Below are 21,575 nucleotides of genomic sequence, written 5' to 3'. Positions count from 1 at the left end.
GCTTGAGAAAGCTGCTTGTCACCCGTTCACGTTAAGGACCAAGGTGTTCGTGCCAGAGGGAATACGGTGAGACTGGTCTGACGTTATGGAGGATTCAGAACATGCCAAAGAACACGATCTCTTGAGCGCTGCTACTTACATAACAGCACAAGATAAGGTTGTAGCAGGCCTGCAGAGCCCTGCGCTGGAGAACGTCTGAACGACTGGGACATACGTCCCGGGGACGCGTCCCGGGGACGCTCTGCGGGACGCTGTCACACTGACTGACTTGAGTAACAGGGGCTACTATTTCAGGAAGTCCTCCAATAACTTATGTACTCCCCGTTTCCATGTACAACGATCGTTGTGTATTGAGTAATTACACCATCTAATCTAGCCTCACGGTTTCAAAACAATGGGTGTCGTTCAAGGTAACTAAGTATATCCAAGAGCCTATGAGTAATGCCTGTGGTATGCTTACATAATTATCTCCGTCACGTAGCGCGCCACTATGCCTGGCCTCCGTGACGCCTTCGTAAATCTCAGTCAGTAAGTCAGTCGATATGTATATCTAGACACCTAGCTGACCGGTGAATTGTCTTTCTGGCCCTCAATAATGTCAATGTCAAAGCTGGTCAAAGTGGGAGGTAAAGCGATGATGGCGGCCGGCCACTCACGGTGCTGTGACTGACTGTGACGTCTCGCGTCTCGCGTCCCTCGTCCCCGGGACGAATGTCCCCGTGGTTCCGACTTTCTGCTGCGCTGTGATTTAAATTCGCGATCGTAAGGCGGGCCTCACGTGGTCGTGGTGCTACGCGTTCTCAGCCACAGACGCGTCCACGCCGCATGTTCTCTCCTGCACTTCAAGCTCGTCTGCTGTCCCCATATGCCACCACCAACCGCGTACCCTCATACACACTCTATCTATAACTGAGGGGTCAGAAAATGGCTTTGAAGCTTAACACACCAACTAGCTTCCCAGCTTTTCCGTTCGAGCCGTACGGAATCCAGCTGGACCTCATGCAACATCTGTACTCTGCGATCGAGGATAGGAAGGTCACTATCATCGAAAGTCCAACCGGAACCGTGAGTACTGAATCTACAACGAGAAGCTGCTTCTGAACTCGACGGATAGGGAAAGACACTGAGTCTTCTCTGCGCCTCCCTCACATGGCTCAAAGACGAACAAGAGCGCGCGCGAAAGGGCCAACTCGACGCGTTATCTGTCACCACTGACGGTGTGTCACTTGATGCTTGAAGATTGCTCAAAACTAAAGTGGACTGTATTCTTATAGGACCCGATTGGGTACTTGAACAAACTCTCGAGCGGCGGCGTCGAGAACTCGAGGGTGAGGACCGCGAAAAGGCCGAACGCTTAGCGAAAGCGAGGAAGAAAGAGGCAGAGATGAGAAAGCGGGCGCGTGCACATGTTAGAAAGAAACAGGTACGTTGTTGCGATATCTCTGAATGCGGCGAACCTGGTGTGGCAGATGCTCCCATATGATTTATATGACTGGAGGAGCGGTTGGATCTCGAGGCGAATAGTATCGACTCCTCCAGACCAACTTCACAGTGTCCGCTGGACAGGGACACTGCATCGATGTCTGGTGGCATGGGCCATCCTTTCGCATTATTGATACGCCGGTCCGCCTGATATGTCCATGGAGGTTTGCTTGTGGGCCACTCAAGTGGCGCTACCATGCGAAGCTCGTTCATGACGCATCCCATACTGAATCTACAACGAACGAGCGTCTGCATCTCATATCGTCTGCATCTTCTATGTGGTATAGATTCTGATAGCTGGGTACAACTAGAAACTTGTAGAAGAAATCCAGCGTGAAGATGAAGGGGATTTCCTTCCAGACGATGCTGACGAAGACCGCTCAGATGACGAATATGGCAACCTCTCCCCCGCCGTTCGCACGCTGATGCAAAAGTAAGTAGTGGGTTAGATTTGCCCATCGGTCTCGTGGCATCTCACGCTCTGTATTTCAAGGTTGCAACACGGTTCACGCTCTGGAACAAATGAGGAGGCCGAGCCTGTTTGCACCAAGATCTACTACGCATCGCGGACACATTCACAACTCGCACAAGTTCTGCACGAGCTTCGAAAGCTGCGAATGAACCTGGAGCTCACTGTTCAAACCGAGACAGTCCCGAACTACTCTCGGTCGGGAAGTGCCGCGGCGTCTTCTTCTGCCAACGGAAAGCGGCCACGTATAGAAGACGACAATACTGGAGACGAAGACGTTCAAAGTGGCTCGGCGCGGACAGTGTCCTTGGCTTCACGGAAACAACTCTGTATCAATGAAGATCTACGAAGACGGCATGGTGATATCGACGAGGCGTGTCGACAGTTACTGAACGGTAGGAGCTTTTCTGTTAGAATATTCGTCTACCTAAACCACGTGTTCAGAGAAGGGGAAGCGCCGATGTCCACATCTTCCGCCGCTGGAGGACGAAGTGCGGATGATAGACTTACGGGATCAAATTCTGGTGAGCACTGTGGAAGCCTTGACCGACTTGGTACTTATGCCGCGTGTGCGAAGGCGACGCCCAAGGACATCGAGGATCTAGTGGGGGCGGGTCAAAACGCGGATGTCTGCCCGTATTTTGGATCACGCAAAGCTATACCCCAAGCGCAGGTGCGTGCAGTCTTGGCCGTTCTCTCAAGGACATGCCAGCCGACGTTTTACCGACAGCTTGTTCTACTTCCCTACAATCTGCTTCTTCAAAAGAACGCCCGAGAAGCCCTTGGAGTCGACCTGACAAACCAAGTCATCATCGTAGATGAAGCACACAGTGAGTTTTGATACCTGCATAGTCTTGACTCCAACTTCAGCTTGTACGTCACGCAGACCTCACATCCACCCTCCTTTCGCTGTCAACCACCCGTTTACCCGTCCGCACCCTGTCTTCCGCACGCCAGCAACTGTCCGTCTACCTCTCACGCTTTCGCACAAGGCTCTCAACCGATCATGCGTTGCACCTGACACGCCTGATGGGCCTGCTTGACGCGCTTCAGCAGTACGCCGATGAGTGGCGGAAGATACAGGACGAGGCCTCCCGCAAGGGGCAGACTTCTGGTCACCTGAGCACCGATCAGAAGGCAGGGCAGAGATCGAGCCAGCAGGAAGTGCCCAAAGTTGGGGAACCAGGGAAACCGCGTGTACAGGGCGTGGAGGTCATGACACCCAGCGAGCTTCTCCAGAGGCTCGGACGCAAGTCAGAGGGTGTGAACTTGCTGGAGGTAGAGAGGTATCTCCGGAGCAGTAGGGTACGATGCGTCAAGCCCGTATTGGTCTGTGAGGTGCTGAGAGATCGATCTTTTGCACTAGATTGCGAGGAAGATTTCTGGTTATACGGCGAAGGCGCTGGAGAAGGCTGCGGGAGAGGGTGAGCAACCGCAGCCATCAACACGCGTATCTGCATGACAAGACTGATGTTCGGGGTTCGTTGACCTCACCTACCTCCCTTCACTTCAGATCCCGTCAAGCTAGCCAAAGTTGCGCGACTGGTGACGACGACCCCACCCCTCCACACAGTGGAAAGCTTCATCACGTCGCTGACCTCTGCCAACGACGGTCAGTACAATATTTTGCCACGGTGCCGCCGCGTAGCCTGACGACCCCGACTCCTCTGAACAGATGGCCGGATAACAATATCAGTCGCAGATGATCTATTCGAGATCAAGTATCAGCAGCTCAACCCTGCCACGCACTTTCAAGATGTCGTCGACTCCGCTCGGGCGGTTGTGCTTGCGGGAGGTACGATGTCTCCTGTGAGTACTCTTACCCCTTCAGCCTGCTCTTCCGATGGGTCACTCTGAACGGAGTCATGGCGTGCTAGATATCCGACGTCGTACAGCAACTTTTCTCCGAAGTGTCGGTTGAACGGCTCTCTACCTTTTCTTGCGGACATATCATACCGCCTACGAGCCTCCAAACCCTGGTGTTGAAGAGAGGCCCTAGAGGAGGAGACTTGCAGTTCAAATTTGAACAGAGGGGCCAAAAACCGCTGGTACGTTCTCCCTCCGTGCGTCCAGGGCTGCATCATCATTTTGTTACAGATCGCAGAGCTAGGCCAAATCTTGCTTAATCTCGTCAACATCGTGCCGGCGGGGATGGTTGTATTCCTCCCTTCATATAGTTTCCTGAACGTGGTTATGGCAGAGTGGAAGAACAGCGGCTTGGTTGCGAAGCTGAACGGCAAGAAGAGGGTGCGTCTTCAGTATTGATCATGTAAGATGACGTACCGACGCAGAGGACGGAGGCTAGGTATTTTCTGAGCCCCAGGATAGCGGGGAGGTGGACACAGTGCTCAGAGAATATTCTGCCGCGGTTCGCGCTGTAGAGGTCAGTAAGGTCATTGTACTATCAGGTCGAACGTCTTGCTGAAGGAACTCTAGAGTCAAGCCAGCACCGCTGGCGAAGGAAGTCGGAAAGGTGGCGCATTGCTATTCGCAGTCATTGGGGCCAAACTTTCCGAGGGTCTCAACTTCACGGATGATCTCGCTCGTGCTGTGGTCATCATCGGACTGCCCTACGCCAATTTGGCCTCCCCAGAGCTCCAGGAACGCATGAAATACGTGAACCGCCTGCAAGAACAACTCGCCAAAGCCAACGCTCCTGCTAGACCAGCGAACGGCCGTAAAGATGCTGCTAATGAGTTATACGAGAACATGTGCATGAACGCCGTGAACCAGAGTATAGGTACGATCATATGAACTGGTGACCACAATATGACAAACTCACGCCATGTAGGACGGGCTATTCGGCATCGGAACGACTGGGCTGCTCTCATACTGGTCGACTGCCGTTATGGGTCGCCGCGTATTCGCGAGAAGCTCCCTCAATGGATTGCCAAGAACGCCGTGGTCACGGAAACGTTCGGGCCAGCCATGAAAACTCTAGGAAATTTCTATCGCGGACGCAGGGGCGATTCAAAGTATTGTACGATGGACTTGTTGTAGCTATGAACACTCTTCAACCGCAACCGATACTTGATTGACCATTCCCATTCGTAGACCCTCTGTATAATATGCTACATTTCACTACCGGACACCAATGCCAATCTCGGGCTCCAAGCTTAGATATCATGATCGAAACGCAGCGGAAAGCCGTACTGCACTGCCCACGGTTGGGCCATAAAATGATAAGAAATACAGTAGGTCGTCGTACATCTGTCATAAATAACCCTGGAACCACAGCGATCAACCGAGGCCAAGCAAAACTCAATATTGCCGACCAGACTCGCGCTCGATCGATTTCCATCCTTGCGACTGACATGCGTCGCAGTAATAGCGGATGAGATTAAGGATCCGCTGCTCTTCTTGGTACACCTAGTGCGGTTAATCAGGACCCCCAAGTCGCGCTAGCAGCAATGCCCACGAACCTTTGGGCAGTTACATTGCCGGGCTGTATGTTTGTGGGCCTTACTGAGCCCACACGTCGGTGATCCACAGTCTTTCTTGATGCCGGTCTCGTACTGCTTGACATAATGCTAGCAGATCATCGGTTAGCTGGGCATTGTCTCATTATGAGACCAAAGTTTACGTTGCAGCGACCGTAGCGATGCTGATTTCCCCAACTGTGAGACATCGGTGTATCAGCCCCCTCAGATCGAGTGTCGACAACGGAGACAACTCACCACTCAGTGGTACACATTCCGCTAGTGAGTTGAGAGAGCGGTGTCGGGATTTGTAGGTGAACAAAAGGCTGAAAGGCGAGTATAAGGAAGCGTACAAGGACGGGGGCTTTTATGCATGTCTTAAAATTACAGTGGGAGACCGGCAAGAACGCAGAGGTCTGACACAGCACGGCATGGTGTACGGTCCTTGCGGCGCTCTCACCGCACCCATGAGCGTCAAACGATCGCCATGAGTCTCCCTGTCTGATGTATTTGTGGGATGTCATATAGATCCGAATACAGACGAACGGAAGCATACGCAATGGGTGTATCCGCAACGCCCGTGGCTGTGGGTGCAGGTGGAGGTTCTAAGGATGACTCTGGAACTATGACATGATCCAATTGCCACCTACCCGGGGCTGTGTGGCCGCGGAAATAGCGCTGCGTAAACAGGCCTGCACCCTGCCACACTTCGCACCGCCGCCAAGAACCAGGACCGCGTAGTCCATCGTCGTGGGCGCCTACGGTGATAGGTCCTTCGGACCGAGCTCTTGTGGGAACACGGAAAGAATATGAGGGCGTTACGATACAAGAACGGAGAGCCAGGAGCCAGGTCAGTCCCGAGTTTGAAGCTTTGGAGGATCGGCCTCACCGGAGCAGTCGTGATTGGGCCGGCCTGCACGAGAAGGGCCCAAGCCAAACGTCCGACTCCGCCCCGGCGCCGCAAACGGACGCTTCGCAGAGTTACATTTACGCTCGCCGGAGGTTGAGGGAAGCTCCGTGAGCTACGCGGGCATCGATAGGATGCAAGTTCCGTGAGCATTGTAATCTTTGAATGCTGGTTTGATGAGGACCTAGTCGTCTAGGCTGGCTTTGAAATGGCTGTATGGCGGCGAACAAGCCGTGCCTACATTGACTTTAAACACATGTAGTTTCCAAGTTTCAATTGCCGATGGTTTGATGTACAGCGCCGCTTGCTGGGTGTCATGAAAGCGAGGAGCAGACCATGGGAGGCACTCGGCCAGCCTCGCAGGTACCGCAATCAGCAATCCGATGCACAGACTGACGTACTGATCCATGCGCCGCAGCGTCCCGATAACAATGGTTGCATGGGAGTTTACAAGCCGTGCTACGTCTCCTCGTCGAAGCCGAGGCCAAAAACATGCGACCCCGGTGAGGCAATCGAGAGAAGACGTCTTGACACGTGAAGGCCAGATACACGTTCCAGATGAAGCACTCCTACCATGCGTCTGCATGACCCAACACTGTTTCCCAAACGGTCCAATTCAGCTCCTGGCGCCCCGTCAATTCAAAGACTACGGCACTCACACTGTAGTCCGCCAACACGTCGTTCATTGTGGGTATTCATAAAACCCCTTGCCGCTCTTCTTCCCATACCAGCCTGCGTCCACCATGCGCTCCAGAAGTATGCTCGGCCGATACTTGGAGTCAGCGGTGCCAGCATAGAGCGTCTGTTGAATTGCGAGGCAGGTGTCGAGTCCAATGCTTTTGCGGCGCGGCGCGGTGGGTTCAGATGCGGCGGATTACGCGAAACCAGGGTGTATCGATAGAGAAGCAGGCGTCACAGATGATCGACGATTGAATCTAAGATTGAGAACGGAGTGTTTAGACAATGAACAAGGCTGGCTTACAAATCGGCTACATCGGATTCAACGTAAGTGCGGGGCACAGCTAGAGGTTGGATTGGGACACGAACCTAGCTGCAACGGGCCCATAGGATGGTTCATGCCCAACTTGAGCGTCTTATCAATGTCGTCTCGAGTCGCAGTGCCCTACGGTGCATCTTTCGTCAGGAAGGTAGAGGCACGGCAGCTTGATCCTATGCACCGACTTTTTCGAGACACATAATCGCCTGAAAGAGCAGGGAGAGGGAGCGATTAGCGCTTCCACGCCGTGCGCTCCAAGCACGCTCCGCTCACCTCATTGATGAATGGCATAAGGAGTGCGTTAGACACGAAGCCGGGGACATCTTGTGATGTCGTGACCTCTGCGACGTATCAACCGAATGTAGTATCCTGTAAGAGCTGAGCTGTTCGCACACACCCTTTCCGCACGCAACAGCAAAAGCGCGCGCTCGATCAAGAGTCTCCTGCGACGTCTGCAGCGCTGATATAAGCTCCACCAGTTTCTATTGAATGGTTAATGTCAGTGGAGACGATCATGTACAGCTGTATGGCAAGAAACGCACCATGACAGGAACAGGGTTGAAGAAGTGCAAGCCTGGTGGTAATGGGTTCGGCCGAGAGACAGTGGATCATACAAGGTGGGCGTACCGACGACACGCGACGCGCTCTTCTTTCCCGCCTCAGCTGCAGCGGAGCTGCCTTCAGGGATGGTAGAGGCAGCAATCTTCGTAATGCTAATCGAGGACGTGTTTGAGGCCAGAATGGCACTGGGGGACACTTCCGCCGATATACTGCGGAAGATCGATTGCTTCAATTGGAGATTCTCCGATGCAGCCTACAGAAACCATGAGCTGAGGACACGTCGTGCCAAGCAAAGTCTCACCTCGATGACCATGTCAACATCTCTCATGGCTGTTATTCCTCTATTTTGATCAACGACGGTGACCCTTTCACGAGCTTCCTTTGCCTGCTCTGCGGTCAGCTTCCCTTTGTTCACGTCCTTGGCGAGGAGTTTATCCATCAAGTTGAGGCCATTCTGTATTTGTGATGTAGAGCGGTCATACAGCAGCACGGGAACTCGTGCGTGAAGTGCCGCGACGTAGGTTATTCCAAGACCTATTCAAACACACGTTAGTCTAGGGCATCGTCTCAGGTTCAGCCAAAGGCTGAGTAGGAGGAGAGCCTGCGAATGCGACTTCGCAACCTTTTGGTCTAGTCGGTGCAGAACATTCGTAAATTTGATCGTGCGCAAGCGCACTGCAAGTGCGACGCTACAGAGCAGTCACGCCATCGTAAGGAAGGAAGGAACTTGACATCGTTGGGGTGTCATGTAAAACGTCCTAGACCAAGATAGGTGAATTTCACTTCACACCCGTTCCACGCTTGCAGGGAAAGCTCGACAATGTCTTTGAAATCGGCAAAAAGTGATGAGGTTCAACAATGAACCGCGGACATGGCATAATAGTATGCTTTGAGAGTGTACCCTCGCCGGGGCGAGCCTGTGAGTCGTGACAATCGACGTACCCATTTGACCTGCTCCGAGGACACCAAGTCTTCGCACTCCATGCGCGACAGACATCGCAAGGGCTCTGCTGAAAATATAGCCTGGGGAGATGAGAGCAGTGGGTACACGAAAGTGGTGCCAGTGAACGCTGAGGGAGACCCGGAGGCGGGGAGGACAAGTCGGACGCGACAGCCACCCCCGCAATCCCCGGTCCCGGAGCAGCCCAGAATCACATGATTACCGGCAACCCACACAAGGACCCATACTAATAAGTAGTAATAATATGATAGTACAAGGGATTGCTTGAACGAGTATGAGAAAACCGTAGGTGACGGAGGTTGTGATAGTTGGTGTTTGCGCACACGTAGGGGCGACAATCTAAACAGCTGCCCGGGCCCCTTATGCGGAGCTCGAGGAGGAGTACTAGGTTCCTAGCGAGCAGCTAAGGCAAATCATGAGGCTGACCGTGATGAACCTATCCTTGAAAGGGAAGGTCAATAGATGAGGCAAATGTCGAACATAAAGGGAAAGGCGAAGACGGCGGATGTGCATGTGGGAGATGCCAAACAGACGTCAACGAATTCACCGGATATGCGTATAATAGTAGTAATCACTCAGGCCTCGGGCCAATCTGCACAAGAACTATGTAGTACTAGCTTAGCGCGAGCGGCGCTGCAATTGCCGTAATATTGTACTAGCTTCGCTGTTGTTAATGCTTACTACATGACTGGCAACTGACGCTACAAGCCTCAGGCTTCAGCAAGTTGCAGTTTCATCTCAGGTCGCAATAATGATGTAACGCTGCCTGTCGTGTACTCCCCTGTACCTGAAGAACCTAGTAATCATAACCTTACCCGATGTTGCTTGAATATGTAGCAGCCTTTTGTTGAGCGGTAGTGTCATTCTATTGAACTTGAACTATACTGGGACGGGCCGAGCCCAGGCTCATGGATTTTATGCACGGAGTAGTAACTTGAAGTACTATCAATGTGACGAGAAGTCAAATGTAACAAAACAACGGTATACGTAGGGGAGCTCAGGTAGACAAAGTGTCTGCTTCACTTCGAACAGCGTGTCATTGTCATGCCTCTTGGAGTTGAAATCGTACTCCAATTCCATGGGGCTTCCCCATTCCACTCTATACCCTTGCAAGTCTCCGTTCTTGCCAACTCGCGGATGCACACGCAGATTCTCGCGCACTTGGGAGATCCTGACTGTATCTTCCACGCCGAGACGTTGGCCCTCTTCTAGAGTCAAAGGTTTGGCCCTTTGACAAAGCTTCGTGCAAGCGTCCCAGCACCACTGCTGCATATCCAGCCGACGAGCCATCGCGACCTGCTCGGCAAGAGTCCCCGTATCCTTCATACGACGCACGATGAAGTCGCGTACGCTGTTGAACTCCCATCTCACAGCCAGCTCCAGAGCGGCGGACCACTCCTCGTACGTTGTCAGGTCACCCTGCCCAAGGTTCCTGTTCATCCAAACCGGACATTAAGCAGACAGAGAGGCGGCAACGCGATCGTGCGACTCACGATGGATAGATACAGGATAGGAAATTGGCAAAATCGGCGCTCTTGATGCCCTCCAGAGTGATCGGATTGTCGTCTGACTCTCCTTCACCCGATGTTCCCGATGGTTGCGAGAACATCGTCTGAAAGACAGGCGAGTCGCGTTTGAGGAAGTATCGATGGACGTTGTACAACGTATCTTCCACCTACTCCCCATTGAGCGCAACTCATGATCACAACAAGATCGCGACGCACCAAGAAGATCACATTGCCATCGTCGAAGTAGTATCGCTCGTGGCGTTGGGGAACCATCGTTCCTGGAGTGGAATAATGGCGGAAGTAGACGAGACGGGGACGCAGAGGTAAGCTCCGCTCAAGAGGACCATTATATATTGAACACGAGGCAGCCTCGCTTCTTTGCGAAAGCGTGTACGCATTCATAAACCTTGTCCTTGCTGAGAAGGTCAGCAGGTACGGCGCAAGCGCAGGTTATGAACATACTCGTGTATCCAAACATATGCCTTGATGTTAAGTAGTCCACTGGAGTGCGAGGATGCCTTAAGCAACGTTCGTATGAGTTATCCTGCGTAATCCGGATTGAGATGAAGTGTCAAGCGTAGGTCAATCAGTTGTGCGGAATAAAGACAATTTAAGTTTCATCTATCGCGTGATAGCGTCGCGTCGGGCAGGCAGAGGACCTGCTTGATCGCTTCGAAATCACTCGTGCTTATGTATGACACCGGTTTCAATTCCATGGGCATACCCCAATTGAAATCGGGGCGGTCCGTGGACCAGTCTGGGTGCCCGCGACTCCTCTCGCGTAAATGAGAAATCCTCACTGCCTCCTCTATCCCCATGAACATGGCTTCCTCCAATGATAGAGGCTGCCTGCGCTGGCAGAGCTTCGCACATGCATCCCAGCACCAATTCTGCCTGTTCCACTTGCGCGCCGTCACAATCTGCTCCACCAGAGTGCACGTTTCCTCCACCCGCTGTGCGATCCAATCAGCGACAGCGTCGAACTCCCACAGGTGAGCCAGGTTCAAGGCGGCAGACCATTCAGCATATGTTGTGAGGTCGCCGTGGCCGAATCTCCTACCAATGCGATTATGCGAATACTGTAAAGGACACAGAAGACGGCTCACTTTGGGTATAAGCACGAGAGGAAGTGAGCGAAATCGCCGCTCTCGATACCCTCGAGGAGGATGGGGTTCTCATCGGACTCCCCTTCTCCCGGTTTGCCGGATGGTTGCGAGAACATCGTCTGGAAGATCGGCGAATCCCGCTCGAAGAAATAGCGATGTACGTTGAACAGCGTATCTCCCACCTGCAACGAAGTGTGTCATAGTCAGTGTGCAGGGACAGACGATCATCTTCCAACAACATACGAGGAAGACGACATTGCCATCCTTAAAGTAAAAGCGTTCGTGTCGCTGAGGCGCCATCGATGGCGCCGGATGAGGTTGTAGGAGCGACGTGGATGAGAGGAGGGGTGTGCTCCGCTCGAGACGAGCTTAATATATGAGAAGACACGAGGCAGCACCGGCATCTAGCGAATATGTGCGTCTTCTTGGGCCTTGTTCTTGCTGAGAATGCTTGGGGCATGGCGTGGTGAAATGTCATAGAAATCCGTAGTAAGGGGGTATATTGGAGAATGAAGTAAGCTAAGATCAGATCATACGCAGCTCTGAGTCCAAACAAGAAGACAACGCAACCTCTATACCGTCAACTGGGTATACCTCAGGCCGCACACACGGGAACTCGGCCCTCATCCCTGTTGCAAAAGCCGGAGCGCAGCTCTCAGCTTGTCATGGTCGACGTTCCCGCGGTTGCACCGGATATTGTACTGGCGCACGTCCGAGATGACCACGGTCTCGTCGACGCCGAGGCGGCGGCCCTCGTCCAGCGAGAGCGGCTCGTACCTGCTGCAGATCCGCACGTGCGCGTCGTAGAGCCACTCCGGGAGCCGGTGCGCGCGCGCGAGGAGGATCTGGTCCACGAGGGGCGCGTCCGCCGAGAGCCGCGCGACGGCGAGCGCCTGCACGTCCTCGAACTGCCACTTCACCGCGAGCGCGAGCACGGACGCCCACTCGCCCGTCGTCTCGAGGTCGGGCTTGCACACGGTTCTGTTCGAGAGCTGGTTGTGAGCAGCGTGAGGGCGTGGATGAGGGAGCTGACGCACCTCGGATAGAAGACGGTGAGGAAGCGGGCGAGGTCGAGGGAGGTCGTGCCCTCGAGGTAGATTGGCTGGTCGTCTGACCCGCCTTCGTAGTCTTCGCCGGGTGGCGAAGGCAAGGAGAACATGTCCTCGAATACCTTCGAGCCCTGGAGGAAGAAGTAACGGTGTACCTTAAACAGCGTACCTTCCGCCTGTGATCAACTCGTGAGATGCGTGAACCAATGTACAATATGCGATTGCCTTCTGCGAAGATAGAAGGTAGGGTCGGAGTGGTAGAGTTCTGACTGAATCCCCATAATGACTATTGCCGGTGCCTCCATCCCCGATCCCCGAACTACTGTACCTTCACAACGAAAGGACAACCGACGTACTTACCTGGAATATCACATTCCCATCCGGCAAGTAGAACCTCTCGTGTCGATTCCGAGGCGTAGAGGCAGACGCATCGAAATAGGAGGTCCTCTTGCCCATGGCGGTGGACGCAAGAGACAAGACTGCAACAAGACTGGGATATTGATAGCACCTAATTGATAGCACCCCGACGCGATGTCCCACGACGTGGCTCGGTCACTCCGGGCGTCTCCAAACATGCTAGGGACACAGCATGCCGGGTACCGGCACTCAGGGGATAAACATTCCATACTGTGATGTATCGTCGGAGAAGAGCTGCTACACAGAATGGAGGCCGAGGTATAAATACGAGTCGCGCTGGGTGCTGCGGCTCCCGAGAATTTGTGTCGCACATCGCGCAGGCCATCAACATCCGCCCACGCCAAACCCGCCTGTATCAGCGTCAGCAATAAGGCACCAACCATAATCGTCCGCTACTCACCTCACTCAAATAAGAGTCCTCGTCGCTCACTCGCATCCACTCCGCCCTCGCTGACGCTCCTTCAACGTACAACATGCGCGTAATCCACGGTCCCGGAGGTCCTCTCCCAGCTATCCCGGATGACTTGACCATCCCGCAGTTCATGCTCGATATCGAGCACCCCAGCAGACCCAAGACGGACAAGAACCGACCATGGATGATTGAGGAGGCCACAGGAAGGGAAGTGGGAGAAGAAGAGGTGAGTATACTCGCGGTCGCACTCGAGCCGACCGGCGACCCAAGGTTGGCACGTGGATGGGAAGGCCCATGTCTCAGGCCTCAGGTTCTGAGATCTGCAGTGTCTTCATTCCAAACCTCGTTGGTGTCTGCAGCGTTGGAAGGTACTTGCAGACTTGCAATGGGATCACAATGCCGATCTGTTTGTTATAGCCGTCGATATATGGTCTCTTAGCAGTCATGCTGGTGGCATACTAGGCAGCGGCGCCTTCCCGCTCTCAGGACGAGGGCTCAGTTTCGTCACAGCTCTACTTCGCGATGACCCAACGCGTCGTCCGAGTCTTCTCGCTGGACTATCTCGTACGTTCTGGACAGTAGCTCATCATGTGTACTACAGCTTCGATCGCGCACGGACAGTCTGGCCAACGCGCTCAAGATCCGCTGGAATATTGGTGGGCAATCATACGCAAGGCATCTCAGACATGCTAACGCAGAATCATTCGGCGCCTAGGGGACGAAGATGTTGGTGCGTTATGCACAAAACTCGCGCAAGTGGACATACTGATTGACGGCGCCTCTCAGTCTGCGTATTCAGCTCGAATCATGTCGGTACGCCCGAGTCCGTTCGCACGTCTATATGCGTTCAATAACTGACGTTACCTGAAGACTATCCAGTCATAGTCTGGTGAGTTGCGTCCTATGGTACCTGCTGGGGCTATGCTGATGTCCGCGTTATAGGGCCGTTCACCGACTGGGTGCAATCGTCAGGTACACATACTCAGTGACAGTCTTTCAGCGATATCTTGTCTTACACCCCCATAGCACCGCAAATCCTTCCTATACACACGACGAGCTCGTACACCAACTGAAAACCACCGGCACGAAACTCATCTTCGCGCATTCTACCGGCTTGGCAGTCGCAGAAGCGGCCGCTCGCACAGTCGGGCTCACACCAGAACGCATCGTCCTGGTCGACAGCCTACCAAGCGGGAAGGCTTCGTACGCAGATATTCCGCAGCTTATCCAACAGGGCTCAAAGACGCCGAAGAGCTACACTGAGCGGAAGCTCAAGCCCGGCGAAGGGAAGACCAAGATCGCGTTCTTGAACTTCTCCAGCGGGACGACTGGGCTCCCAAAGGTCTGATGTCCCTCGCTATTCGTGGGCGCGCGTGAATGTTGAAGACGTCTTGCAGGCTGTGATGATCCCGCACTACGCGCAGATTGCAAATATCATCCAGTGCACTGTCTGGGCTGAGACTGACACAAAGCCATGGGAGGACAGGTCGTTCAGGCCTGGCCGTACGATTTATGCAGGTTCGTCTCTTTCTGTCATCTAGCCTCGGGCTGTATAGAAGTGACAGTTACCTTTCAGCGCTTCCACTATATCGTGAGCTTTCAGCAGATGTTCTCTAATGTGAAGTGTAGTAACAAGTTGTAGACGCATATGGCTTAGCATTCATCATGCACTTTGGTTTCTTCCTTGGGGTACGTTCCCACTGACTGTATGCGGACTGGTTTGCTGACATCGACCACAGATGCCTCTGGTGATATCTCAGAAGTTCGTGTTCACCGACATGCTCAAGAGCATTGAACGCTATCGCATCACCACATTGCCGTCCGTATCATCTGCATTCGCCCCTCCGTTCAGTAGTTGACGTGATCGACCAGCGCTGTGCCCCCAATGGCTGTGCTCTTCGTTAAGGTACGTCGGCGTCGATTGCGTGCTACGCTGCTCGCTCACCCACTCATGCGACGTAGCACCCGGACGTGAAGAAATACGATCTCAGTTCCATTAAGTCCTTCATGGTCGGCGCCGCGCCCGTCTCGCCCGAGCTGCAATCGGCCCTCGCGAACGTTTTCCCGCAAGCCACGATCGGCCAGGGCTTCGGTGCGTTTCACCCTCTTCCCGATCAATGATGTCTGCAACTCACAACTGGGTCTGCATTTTGCCATACAGGCATGACGGAGACCTTCACGATCGTTGCGCTCCAACGGCACGACCAGAAGGTCGGGACGCTCGGCAGCGCAGGTGTGCTCATACCAGGCGTCGAAGCGCGTGTAGTTCGCCCGGACGGGACTGACTGCGCGCCCGACGAGCCCGGGCAGTTCGTCGTCAAGATGCCCTCGCTGGCGCAGGGCTACCTGAATAACGAGCAAGCGTACGTAACGCCACAGCATCAATGGGCTTCAGGAATGCTGATCGGTGATTATAGCAACAAAGAGACGTTCGTGGATGGCTGGCTGAACACCGGTGACGAAGTGATCATCAATGACCAGGGAGAGTTGTTCGTCATCGACCGCATCAAGGAGCTCCTGAAAGTGCGGGGTTTCCAAGGTTCGTTATCTGCATCTCCGCTCTCAGCAGTCTCGCTGATACGTGTACGTATGGCCCCAGTCGCTCCTGCGGAACTCGAAGGCTTCCTCCTCGACCACCCCGACGTCTCGGACGTCTGCGTCGTCAGCCTGCTCGACGACTTCAACGGCGATCTTCCGCTCGCGTTCGTCGTCCCCACCGCCAGCGCCAAGGAGCGCATGGGCAAGGACCCCGCCGAGGCAGAGAAGATCAAGGCAGCGATCGTCAAGGTATGCTCGTCGACTTCTGTCTGCCTTCATCCGTCTGGTGCACTGACGATCTGCGCGGCGGACAACAGTACGTTGCAGATGGGAAGATCTACTACAAGCAGCTCACAGGCGGCGTCGAGTTCATCGACGCGATCCCGAGGAACCCCAGTGGGAAGTTGCTCAGACGGTTCCTGCGCGACAAGGCGAGGAGCACGCGCCAGAAGGCGAAGGTGTCTGGTGCCAAGGCTAAGCTATGATGTAGGAGAATGTGCCATCTACTCTTTACTGCGCTCGCTGTTGCGTACCTGGATATTTCTTTTCTACTAACTTAATGGATGGATGCGCTCTACTATAATGGCGAGACTCTGACGTCAAGAGATCAGAGGGCTAGGCATCATCACAAAAACGTACGTTCACACAGTCGGATCAGCGCTGCGTCTCCCGTTACACGTTGTGCCGGAGTCTGAGTCCATGAGCCGTAAGTCTTGCCAGTCATATACATCGATGGCAAGTCCTGAGCCACTTCATCTCACACTCATAACTTCACCTACGCCCGCGCTCACGCTTGATACCGGCCACTCCGGATCCATGTCCCCAACCAAGCACGATCGTTTCTACTTCGACGATGGGAACGTTATCTTCCTGGTACGTGCTCCAGCTGCGATCGTGCATCTTGGCGGCGTGGTTGTACTGACGGACATCTTCGATTACAATCGTAGGTCGAGGAGACACTCTTCAATATCCATCGCTATTTCCTCAAGCGTGACTCCCCAGTCTTCCAGGACATGTTCTCCATGCACTCCGATGAGGGGCGCTCAGATGATAGTCCGATCCTACTCGAAGGCACGAAAAGTGTAGACTTTGCGTGCTTATTAGCGTGCCTCTATCCCAGGTAACGCACACGCTCAATTGCAGCTTAGCGTCGTGTATCACGCTGAGGACATCCTGTAGGTCTGTTGGGGAAGTCGATGAGATGCACGCCGAGGAGTGGGCCGCTGTCATCGATCTCGCAGTCAAGTGGCAGTTTGACGCTGTTTTCAAACTGGCCGTGAAGCAAATGAAGTCGCCCTATATGAATTCGCCTACGCTGGCGCTGCAAATCGCAACCGCCCGCAGACACAACATGGATTCCTGGTATGTGGAGGCTGTCCTGAAGATGTGCGAGCGTAGCCGCCCAATTTCTCCTGAAGAAGGAGAACAGCTTGGTCTACTGGAGACCATCCGTGTCTCGGCTATGCGGCAGAAGCTACACAGTGGAAGTGGAAAGCGTGGTTCTATTGGGTCAATTTACGGCACAATGCCTGCGATCAGCATACCTCCTATTGAACAGACAAACATAATGCACGAACTCGGTATTTCATCAGAGGCATGGCCTTCGCCTACAATTCATTCTCCCTCAGTACCGCCACCCGGGTCGCCCATAGACCGGCGGCCACTCTCTCCTGCTCCTCCTCCAAGCTTATATGATTGACGCATTTGCTACGTATGGTGTAATTCTCGGTTCTAGTGATGTACATTGCACAACGTCGATGGGAATGCTACCTGACTTCCCGGACATGTGGAAAGGTGAAGACTGTACGATACATTTTGGAAAATCACGAGTGGTGCTCACCAAACCTGTGTTGCAATACGTATCCCATCTACATCGGCTCCATAAGCATGGTTGCACCCTCATGTTCGTAGAGTGTACAATGAGATTGAAGCTTCTATCCGGGCCAGTACAGATGTGACTAGGCACTGGCATAATCTAATGTCGGTATATGTAACGTCCGCCGAGTAATCAAATGCTATGTCTGAAAGAGGAATAAGAACGATTCAAGCTAGTCATAAAGAGCGTAGTAAAAAGATGTGCCTCGACGGCAGCTCGACGCAAATTTCGACTCGTAGGGGCATGCGGTGTCTCGGGCTAGTGCATGACCACAGCTTTGCGTTCAGCAATGTGAAGTGTTCGATCGTCTAAGCGTCTGTGCTTTCGCAGTGTCGTCAACAACAGCGAGCTTCACAGACGAGGAGCGCAAGGTAGTACTCACCCCGCCGCCCCGCCGTGACATCGTTGAACCGTAACTCCAGGGTGCGTGCCAACATTCTCGCATTACTTCGCCTCCACAGTCGAGCTCTCGCTAGGATGTCTTCGTCTGACCATGCTCGTTCAACGTACATAGTAGGGCGTATTATGCTGAGGCACCCGCCGCGTCAAGTAAGCGCAGGGTCCTCTTTCGAGTCTGCTAAGCGGATCCGTCATCGCAAAGCACCGATGCCAGTGAAGAGATGAAACGTACAGGGCAGGTGAGTCGATCACTCAGGCTCAGACGCTCTGCAGAGTTGGCGCAGCGGATACACTCATTTGTCGAAGGAGACGTACAGCAGGCATCTTGATTTGTCGATCACACTCACACCGAGTATTTGGCAACGGATGTTGTATTACTATGATACAGCACTGACAAGATGGCACTATCAGCTACAGCGGCTCTATCACAGGAACAGAAGACATACCGCTGCCATATAATCACACCGACGACGTAGCAGGAAAACACACAGGGCAAAGAACGTAAGATAGATCGATAGAAGGAAGACAGGGAAAGAAAGTTATACAACTGAGAATGCACCACTCGACAACGTGTTCCTGACGCATTGACGAGAGTGAATAGATTTAGAAAAAAGTCCATAAATATAAGAAGGGTCATTTAAATACAGAAGGGGGAGGCATAGTGGAGTCGGAGCAGAATGTCAAAGATAAATATGTAGGATTGTCAGGAATGTACTCGTACTGTAGAACACAACTCGCCCTACAGGACGCAATTTACGGAGCCGCCATCACGTTAGACGACCTCCGGATCCACCATGCCCTCACCTTCCCGCCGCACTGCGGAAATGCGTAGCTCCGCGACGACGATCCCTACCTCTCTCATCTCGTCCGCGCCTCTGACTGTAAGTGATCTGAGGTGCGACGCTGCTCCGGCGGGCTGAGCCGAGCGCAGCGTAATCACCAACTTGTTGCGTGAGGTCTTGAACATGCAGCTCACAAATAGCAGGCTGCATGCCCTCCATAGATATTGTCATGACCCGCGCGTACGGATGATGAGCGCGGGCCTGGGTCCGGCGACTGTTGACCTGCCGAGTCGGTGCATTGCCATGAACATCAGCTTCCCGAGAACGAATAACCGAATAACGTAGCTGATTCCTGTAGTTGTCCACCACCGCATCCAGCGAATTCCAACGGTTGTCTTGAGCGGTCCTTACCGTGTGCGCGGCGTTACGTGGCTCGGGGCTCGGAGCCATGCTGCGTACGAAAGGGGTGTTCTCGTTGACGGACTGGACGTTATCGGTTCGCGACGTGGATGTCGGTTGATTGGATGATCTCGTCGGAGTAGGGCGCATTGGAACGGAGGCGTGTGTCGTTGGTTGGGAGATCGCGAGCCCTCGGGTCGGGAGTGAGCGTGTGGCAGTTGAGTTGGCAGACGGATGGCGCGCGTTGGAAGCGTTGTCGAGCACGCGGGACGTGTGGATGGCGATGTTCGGAGGAGTGTCGTGGACCGCGCGAGGTTTGGTGTTTGTGTTTGAAGAAACTCGCGGGGCCCTGTTTGCTGGTCGAACACGCCGCATGCCAGAGCGAGCGATGGCCGCCTGAAGGTCTCGCGTGTGGCGCAAGGCATGCTGCTCCACGGTATTTGTAGCGGAGGCGTCGACGTCCATGCCAGGGTTTGCAACGTTGGTACTGGCACTCTGGAATCGTACTGTACCAAATCCCAGGACGGCGTCTCCGCCACCCGCCATCGCTTCGAGCACTGCGAACTCAGTGGACTCGTTAGCGTTGAAGGCGATGCGGAGCATGTTGGAAAGCCCGGTCGGTCCGCGAACCCGTTCCAGGCCTTCGCATGCCCACCAGGAAGGAAGAGTGGTGTCGAGGGGAGAGTGGGAAAGCATGAGGAGGCGAGGCGATGTGTCGTAAGATGCGGCGAGAAGAGCTGCGAGGTGTTCCCAGGTCGGTGTGCGGTTGAAGGCGATTTGGCGGACGCGAATGTGGGTCAAGTCATCATCAGGCTTGACTAGCTTGACAATGACCTTGTGCGTGACAGGTGGCGGGGTCTCGCATCGCTGCGCCGCATCGGCTACAGCGACTTGAGGGGTGAGCGTGCTCGTCCGAGTTGCAAGGGGGTGGCGCGGGATGCGCCCATCTCCCGCAGGACCATGCGGGCTACGGGCTGCACCGTGTCGAGACGCTGCAGCACTATGGGCACTGTACTGCGTGGGGCTTGTGGTGTCCTGTGTCGTGCGAGGATTGCGAGGTGCGGAAGGAATTTGACAGACGAGCGAAAGTGTAGACGGCGAACGATGGGCAGGAGGCGGGCTCGATGCCATCAAGAGGCGATCAGGGTGATGCATCCCGTATGCAGGAGGATATGGGCTGCGAGAATGGCGGCGAGCCCGACGACGATCAGCTGGGGTTGGCGAACGATTCAACTCCAAGCCACCGTCATCCTCAATGTCGATGGGAATGCCGTTGCGTCTCATGAACGCCACGATGTCGGATGCATGTCGAGCACCCTCTGGACCTCGAAGGAGCTGCGCGACGTGCAGCCGCCACGGGGCTCCACTAACTAGTACACCCTCTCTATGCGAAAATAGCCTGTAGGGGTTGGCTTGTAGACGGTTTACGAGGTCTTCAACAACGTCCTGACTCGGATCCGGAGCCACTGGGGAGTTGTCATTTGCGGGCCGGATAGGTATGGGTGAGCAAGGCGCAGCGTTGGCGGGCTCAGAAAGTACGTTCGCAGGTATAGGTCGCGATGAAACCGATATCTTCAGACCGCGATGGTCACTGGCGTCGGGAGAATCGTCCACGAAGTCGTCCACGGAATGTTGCTTGGCTTCATCGGCATCGTTGACGTGGACACGTCTCATACACACCCGACACTCCACAAAAGGTTTGTTTGATATGGCGGTGAACAACTGGCTCAGGCTCTCGTCATCGGATACGGCGACCTGCTGACCATCGTCGTTGATGTACACAGGAACAGCGCTGTCTACGGGAGCATTGAAGACCACCCACAACCAGTGACTGACGTCCGCCCAGGAAGGAGGGGTCGTCAACGTCACCTTGCGAACGAGGTCACTGCGCAAGTAAAAACGGAGTTTTATCTTGGTCTCCATGGTGGTAAGAGACAAAGGGGGAAAGGATGAGTCATGAATTTGGGGCTTATATATACCCTTGGGGCATCGGAGTTTGAAAACAATGACTCAGCTGCTTGGTAATACAGCACCTGACCCTTGTGGATTAGTCATGAAACAGAATCACATGACTTTGCCCACATCTGCGTGACGTCATGTAGTACATGTTGATCTCGCGTCGACTCTCTTGAGACAAGAGTGTTGTCGTCTACTACATACTGTTGCCTGCAAGTACTTTGGGTATGCACTATATATCATACACTCGCGCCTAGCTGAATCCCGCGCGGCCGCAGAATCCTCCTCGTAGTACACTAGCTAGGTCTTGAATCGCAGGCCGACAGCAGAACAATCC

General features: G+C 54.0%; 9 protein-coding genes across 9 annotated transcripts; 3 read left to right on the top strand and 6 right to left on the bottom strand.

Moving 5' to 3' along the window:
• Positions 1-924: 924 nt before the first annotated feature.
• On the top strand, positions 925-5,394 carry C8Q71DRAFT_823750 (DNA repair helicase; the record flags this gene model as incomplete). The annotated part of the gene is made up of 18 exons (XM_047926246.1): positions 925-1,065; positions 1,115-1,197; positions 1,240-1,423; positions 1,794-1,915; positions 1,976-2,117; positions 2,190-2,346; positions 2,396-2,475; positions 2,529-2,624; positions 2,682-2,781; positions 2,838-3,256; positions 3,318-3,375; positions 3,465-3,563; positions 3,627-3,760; positions 3,829-3,999; positions 4,049-4,198; positions 4,257-4,334; positions 4,388-4,691; positions 4,743-5,394. The coding sequence occupies 18 exons, from the start codon at positions 925-927 to the stop codon at positions 4,949-4,951; spliced, it is 2,727 nt and encodes a 908-aa protein (XP_047776255.1). The 3' UTR covers positions 4,952-5,394.
• Positions 4,738-6,051, bottom strand: C8Q71DRAFT_187073 (uncharacterized protein). The gene is made up of 4 exons (XM_047916841.1): positions 5,629-6,051; positions 5,535-5,568; positions 5,374-5,481; positions 4,738-5,320 (listed from the first exon to the last, which is right to left on the bottom strand). Exons 1-4 carry the CDS (start codon positions 5,922-5,924, stop codon positions 5,213-5,215), a joined length of 546 nt encoding a protein of 181 aa, XP_047776254.1. The 5' UTR covers positions 5,925-6,051; the 3' UTR covers positions 4,738-5,212.
• A 917-nt stretch (positions 6,052-6,968) lies between these two features.
• On the bottom strand, positions 6,969-8,832 carry C8Q71DRAFT_814061 (3-hydroxyacyl-CoA dehydrogenase; the record flags this gene model as incomplete). Its single annotated transcript, XM_047926084.1, has 9 exons — positions 6,969-7,113; positions 7,321-7,400; positions 7,460-7,480; positions 7,548-7,615; positions 7,672-7,756; positions 7,817-7,848; positions 7,902-8,088; positions 8,137-8,369; positions 8,778-8,832. Coding segments are annotated over 9 exons (906 nt in total), but the record flags the coding sequence as incomplete, so codon positions are not given.
• Positions 8,833-9,741: 909 nt separating this feature from the next.
• C8Q71DRAFT_860308 (uncharacterized protein) lies at positions 9,742-10,577 on the bottom strand (the record flags this gene model as incomplete). The annotated part of the gene is made up of 3 exons (XM_047927781.1): positions 9,742-10,228; positions 10,290-10,471; positions 10,521-10,577. 3 exons carry the CDS (start codon positions 10,575-10,577, stop codon positions 9,742-9,744), a joined length of 726 nt encoding a protein of 241 aa, XP_047776252.1.
• Positions 10,578-10,811: 234 nt separating this feature from the next.
• On the bottom strand, positions 10,812-11,871 carry C8Q71DRAFT_187066 (uncharacterized protein). Its single transcript, XM_047916840.1, has 3 exons — positions 11,654-11,871; positions 11,411-11,592; positions 10,812-11,360 (listed from the first exon to the last, which is right to left on the bottom strand). The coding sequence occupies exons 1-3, from the start codon at positions 11,708-11,710 to the stop codon at positions 10,922-10,924; spliced, it is 678 nt and encodes a 225-aa protein (XP_047776251.1). The 5' UTR covers positions 11,711-11,871; the 3' UTR covers positions 10,812-10,921.
• C8Q71DRAFT_187577 (uncharacterized protein) lies at positions 11,780-13,132 on the bottom strand. Its single transcript, XM_047916843.1, has 3 exons — positions 12,820-13,132; positions 12,448-12,635; positions 11,780-12,391 (listed from the first exon to the last, which is right to left on the bottom strand). The coding sequence occupies exons 1-3, from the start codon at positions 12,913-12,915 to the stop codon at positions 12,034-12,036; spliced, it is 642 nt and encodes a 213-aa protein (XP_047776250.1). The 5' UTR covers positions 12,916-13,132; the 3' UTR covers positions 11,780-12,033.
• Positions 13,133-13,162: 30 nt separating this feature from the next.
• On the top strand, positions 13,163-16,476 carry C8Q71DRAFT_187104 (amp dependent CoA ligase). Its single transcript, XM_047916842.1, has 17 exons — positions 13,163-13,514; positions 13,890-13,944; positions 14,004-14,018; positions 14,075-14,101; positions 14,159-14,177; positions 14,231-14,260; positions 14,315-14,630; positions 14,686-14,806; positions 14,865-14,879; positions 14,931-14,977; positions 15,028-15,107; positions 15,161-15,194; positions 15,251-15,380; positions 15,450-15,651; positions 15,706-15,827; positions 15,888-16,075; positions 16,144-16,476. Exons 1-17 carry the CDS (start codon positions 13,350-13,352, stop codon positions 16,309-16,311), a joined length of 1,734 nt encoding a protein of 577 aa, XP_047776249.1. The 5' UTR covers positions 13,163-13,349; the 3' UTR covers positions 16,312-16,476.
• C8Q71DRAFT_187788 (uncharacterized protein) lies at positions 16,425-17,684 on the top strand. The gene is made up of 4 exons (XM_047916844.1): positions 16,425-16,532; positions 16,639-16,699; positions 16,774-16,946; positions 17,006-17,684. Exons 2-4 carry the CDS (start codon positions 16,643-16,645, stop codon positions 17,523-17,525), a joined length of 750 nt encoding a protein of 249 aa, XP_047776248.1. The 5' UTR covers positions 16,425-16,532; positions 16,639-16,642; the 3' UTR covers positions 17,526-17,684.
• A 770-nt stretch (positions 17,685-18,454) lies between these two features.
• C8Q71DRAFT_773818 (uncharacterized protein) lies at positions 18,455-21,216 on the bottom strand. The gene has a single exon (XM_047924474.1). The coding sequence runs from the start codon at positions 21,203-21,205 to the stop codon at positions 18,902-18,904; it is 2,304 nt and encodes a 767-aa protein (XP_047776247.1). The 5' UTR covers positions 21,206-21,216; the 3' UTR covers positions 18,455-18,901.
• Positions 21,217-21,575: the final 359 nt, after the last annotated feature.

This window comes from Rhodofomes roseus, assembly GCF_022264815.1.
Source record: "Rhodofomes roseus strain CIRM-BRFM 1785 chromosome Unknown C8Q71scaffold_18, whole genome shotgun sequence".
NCBI classification, from domain to species: domain Eukaryota; kingdom Fungi; phylum Basidiomycota; class Agaricomycetes; order Polyporales; family Fomitopsidaceae; genus Rhodofomes; species Rhodofomes roseus.
This window is presented reverse-complemented; position numbering and strand designations above follow the sequence as displayed.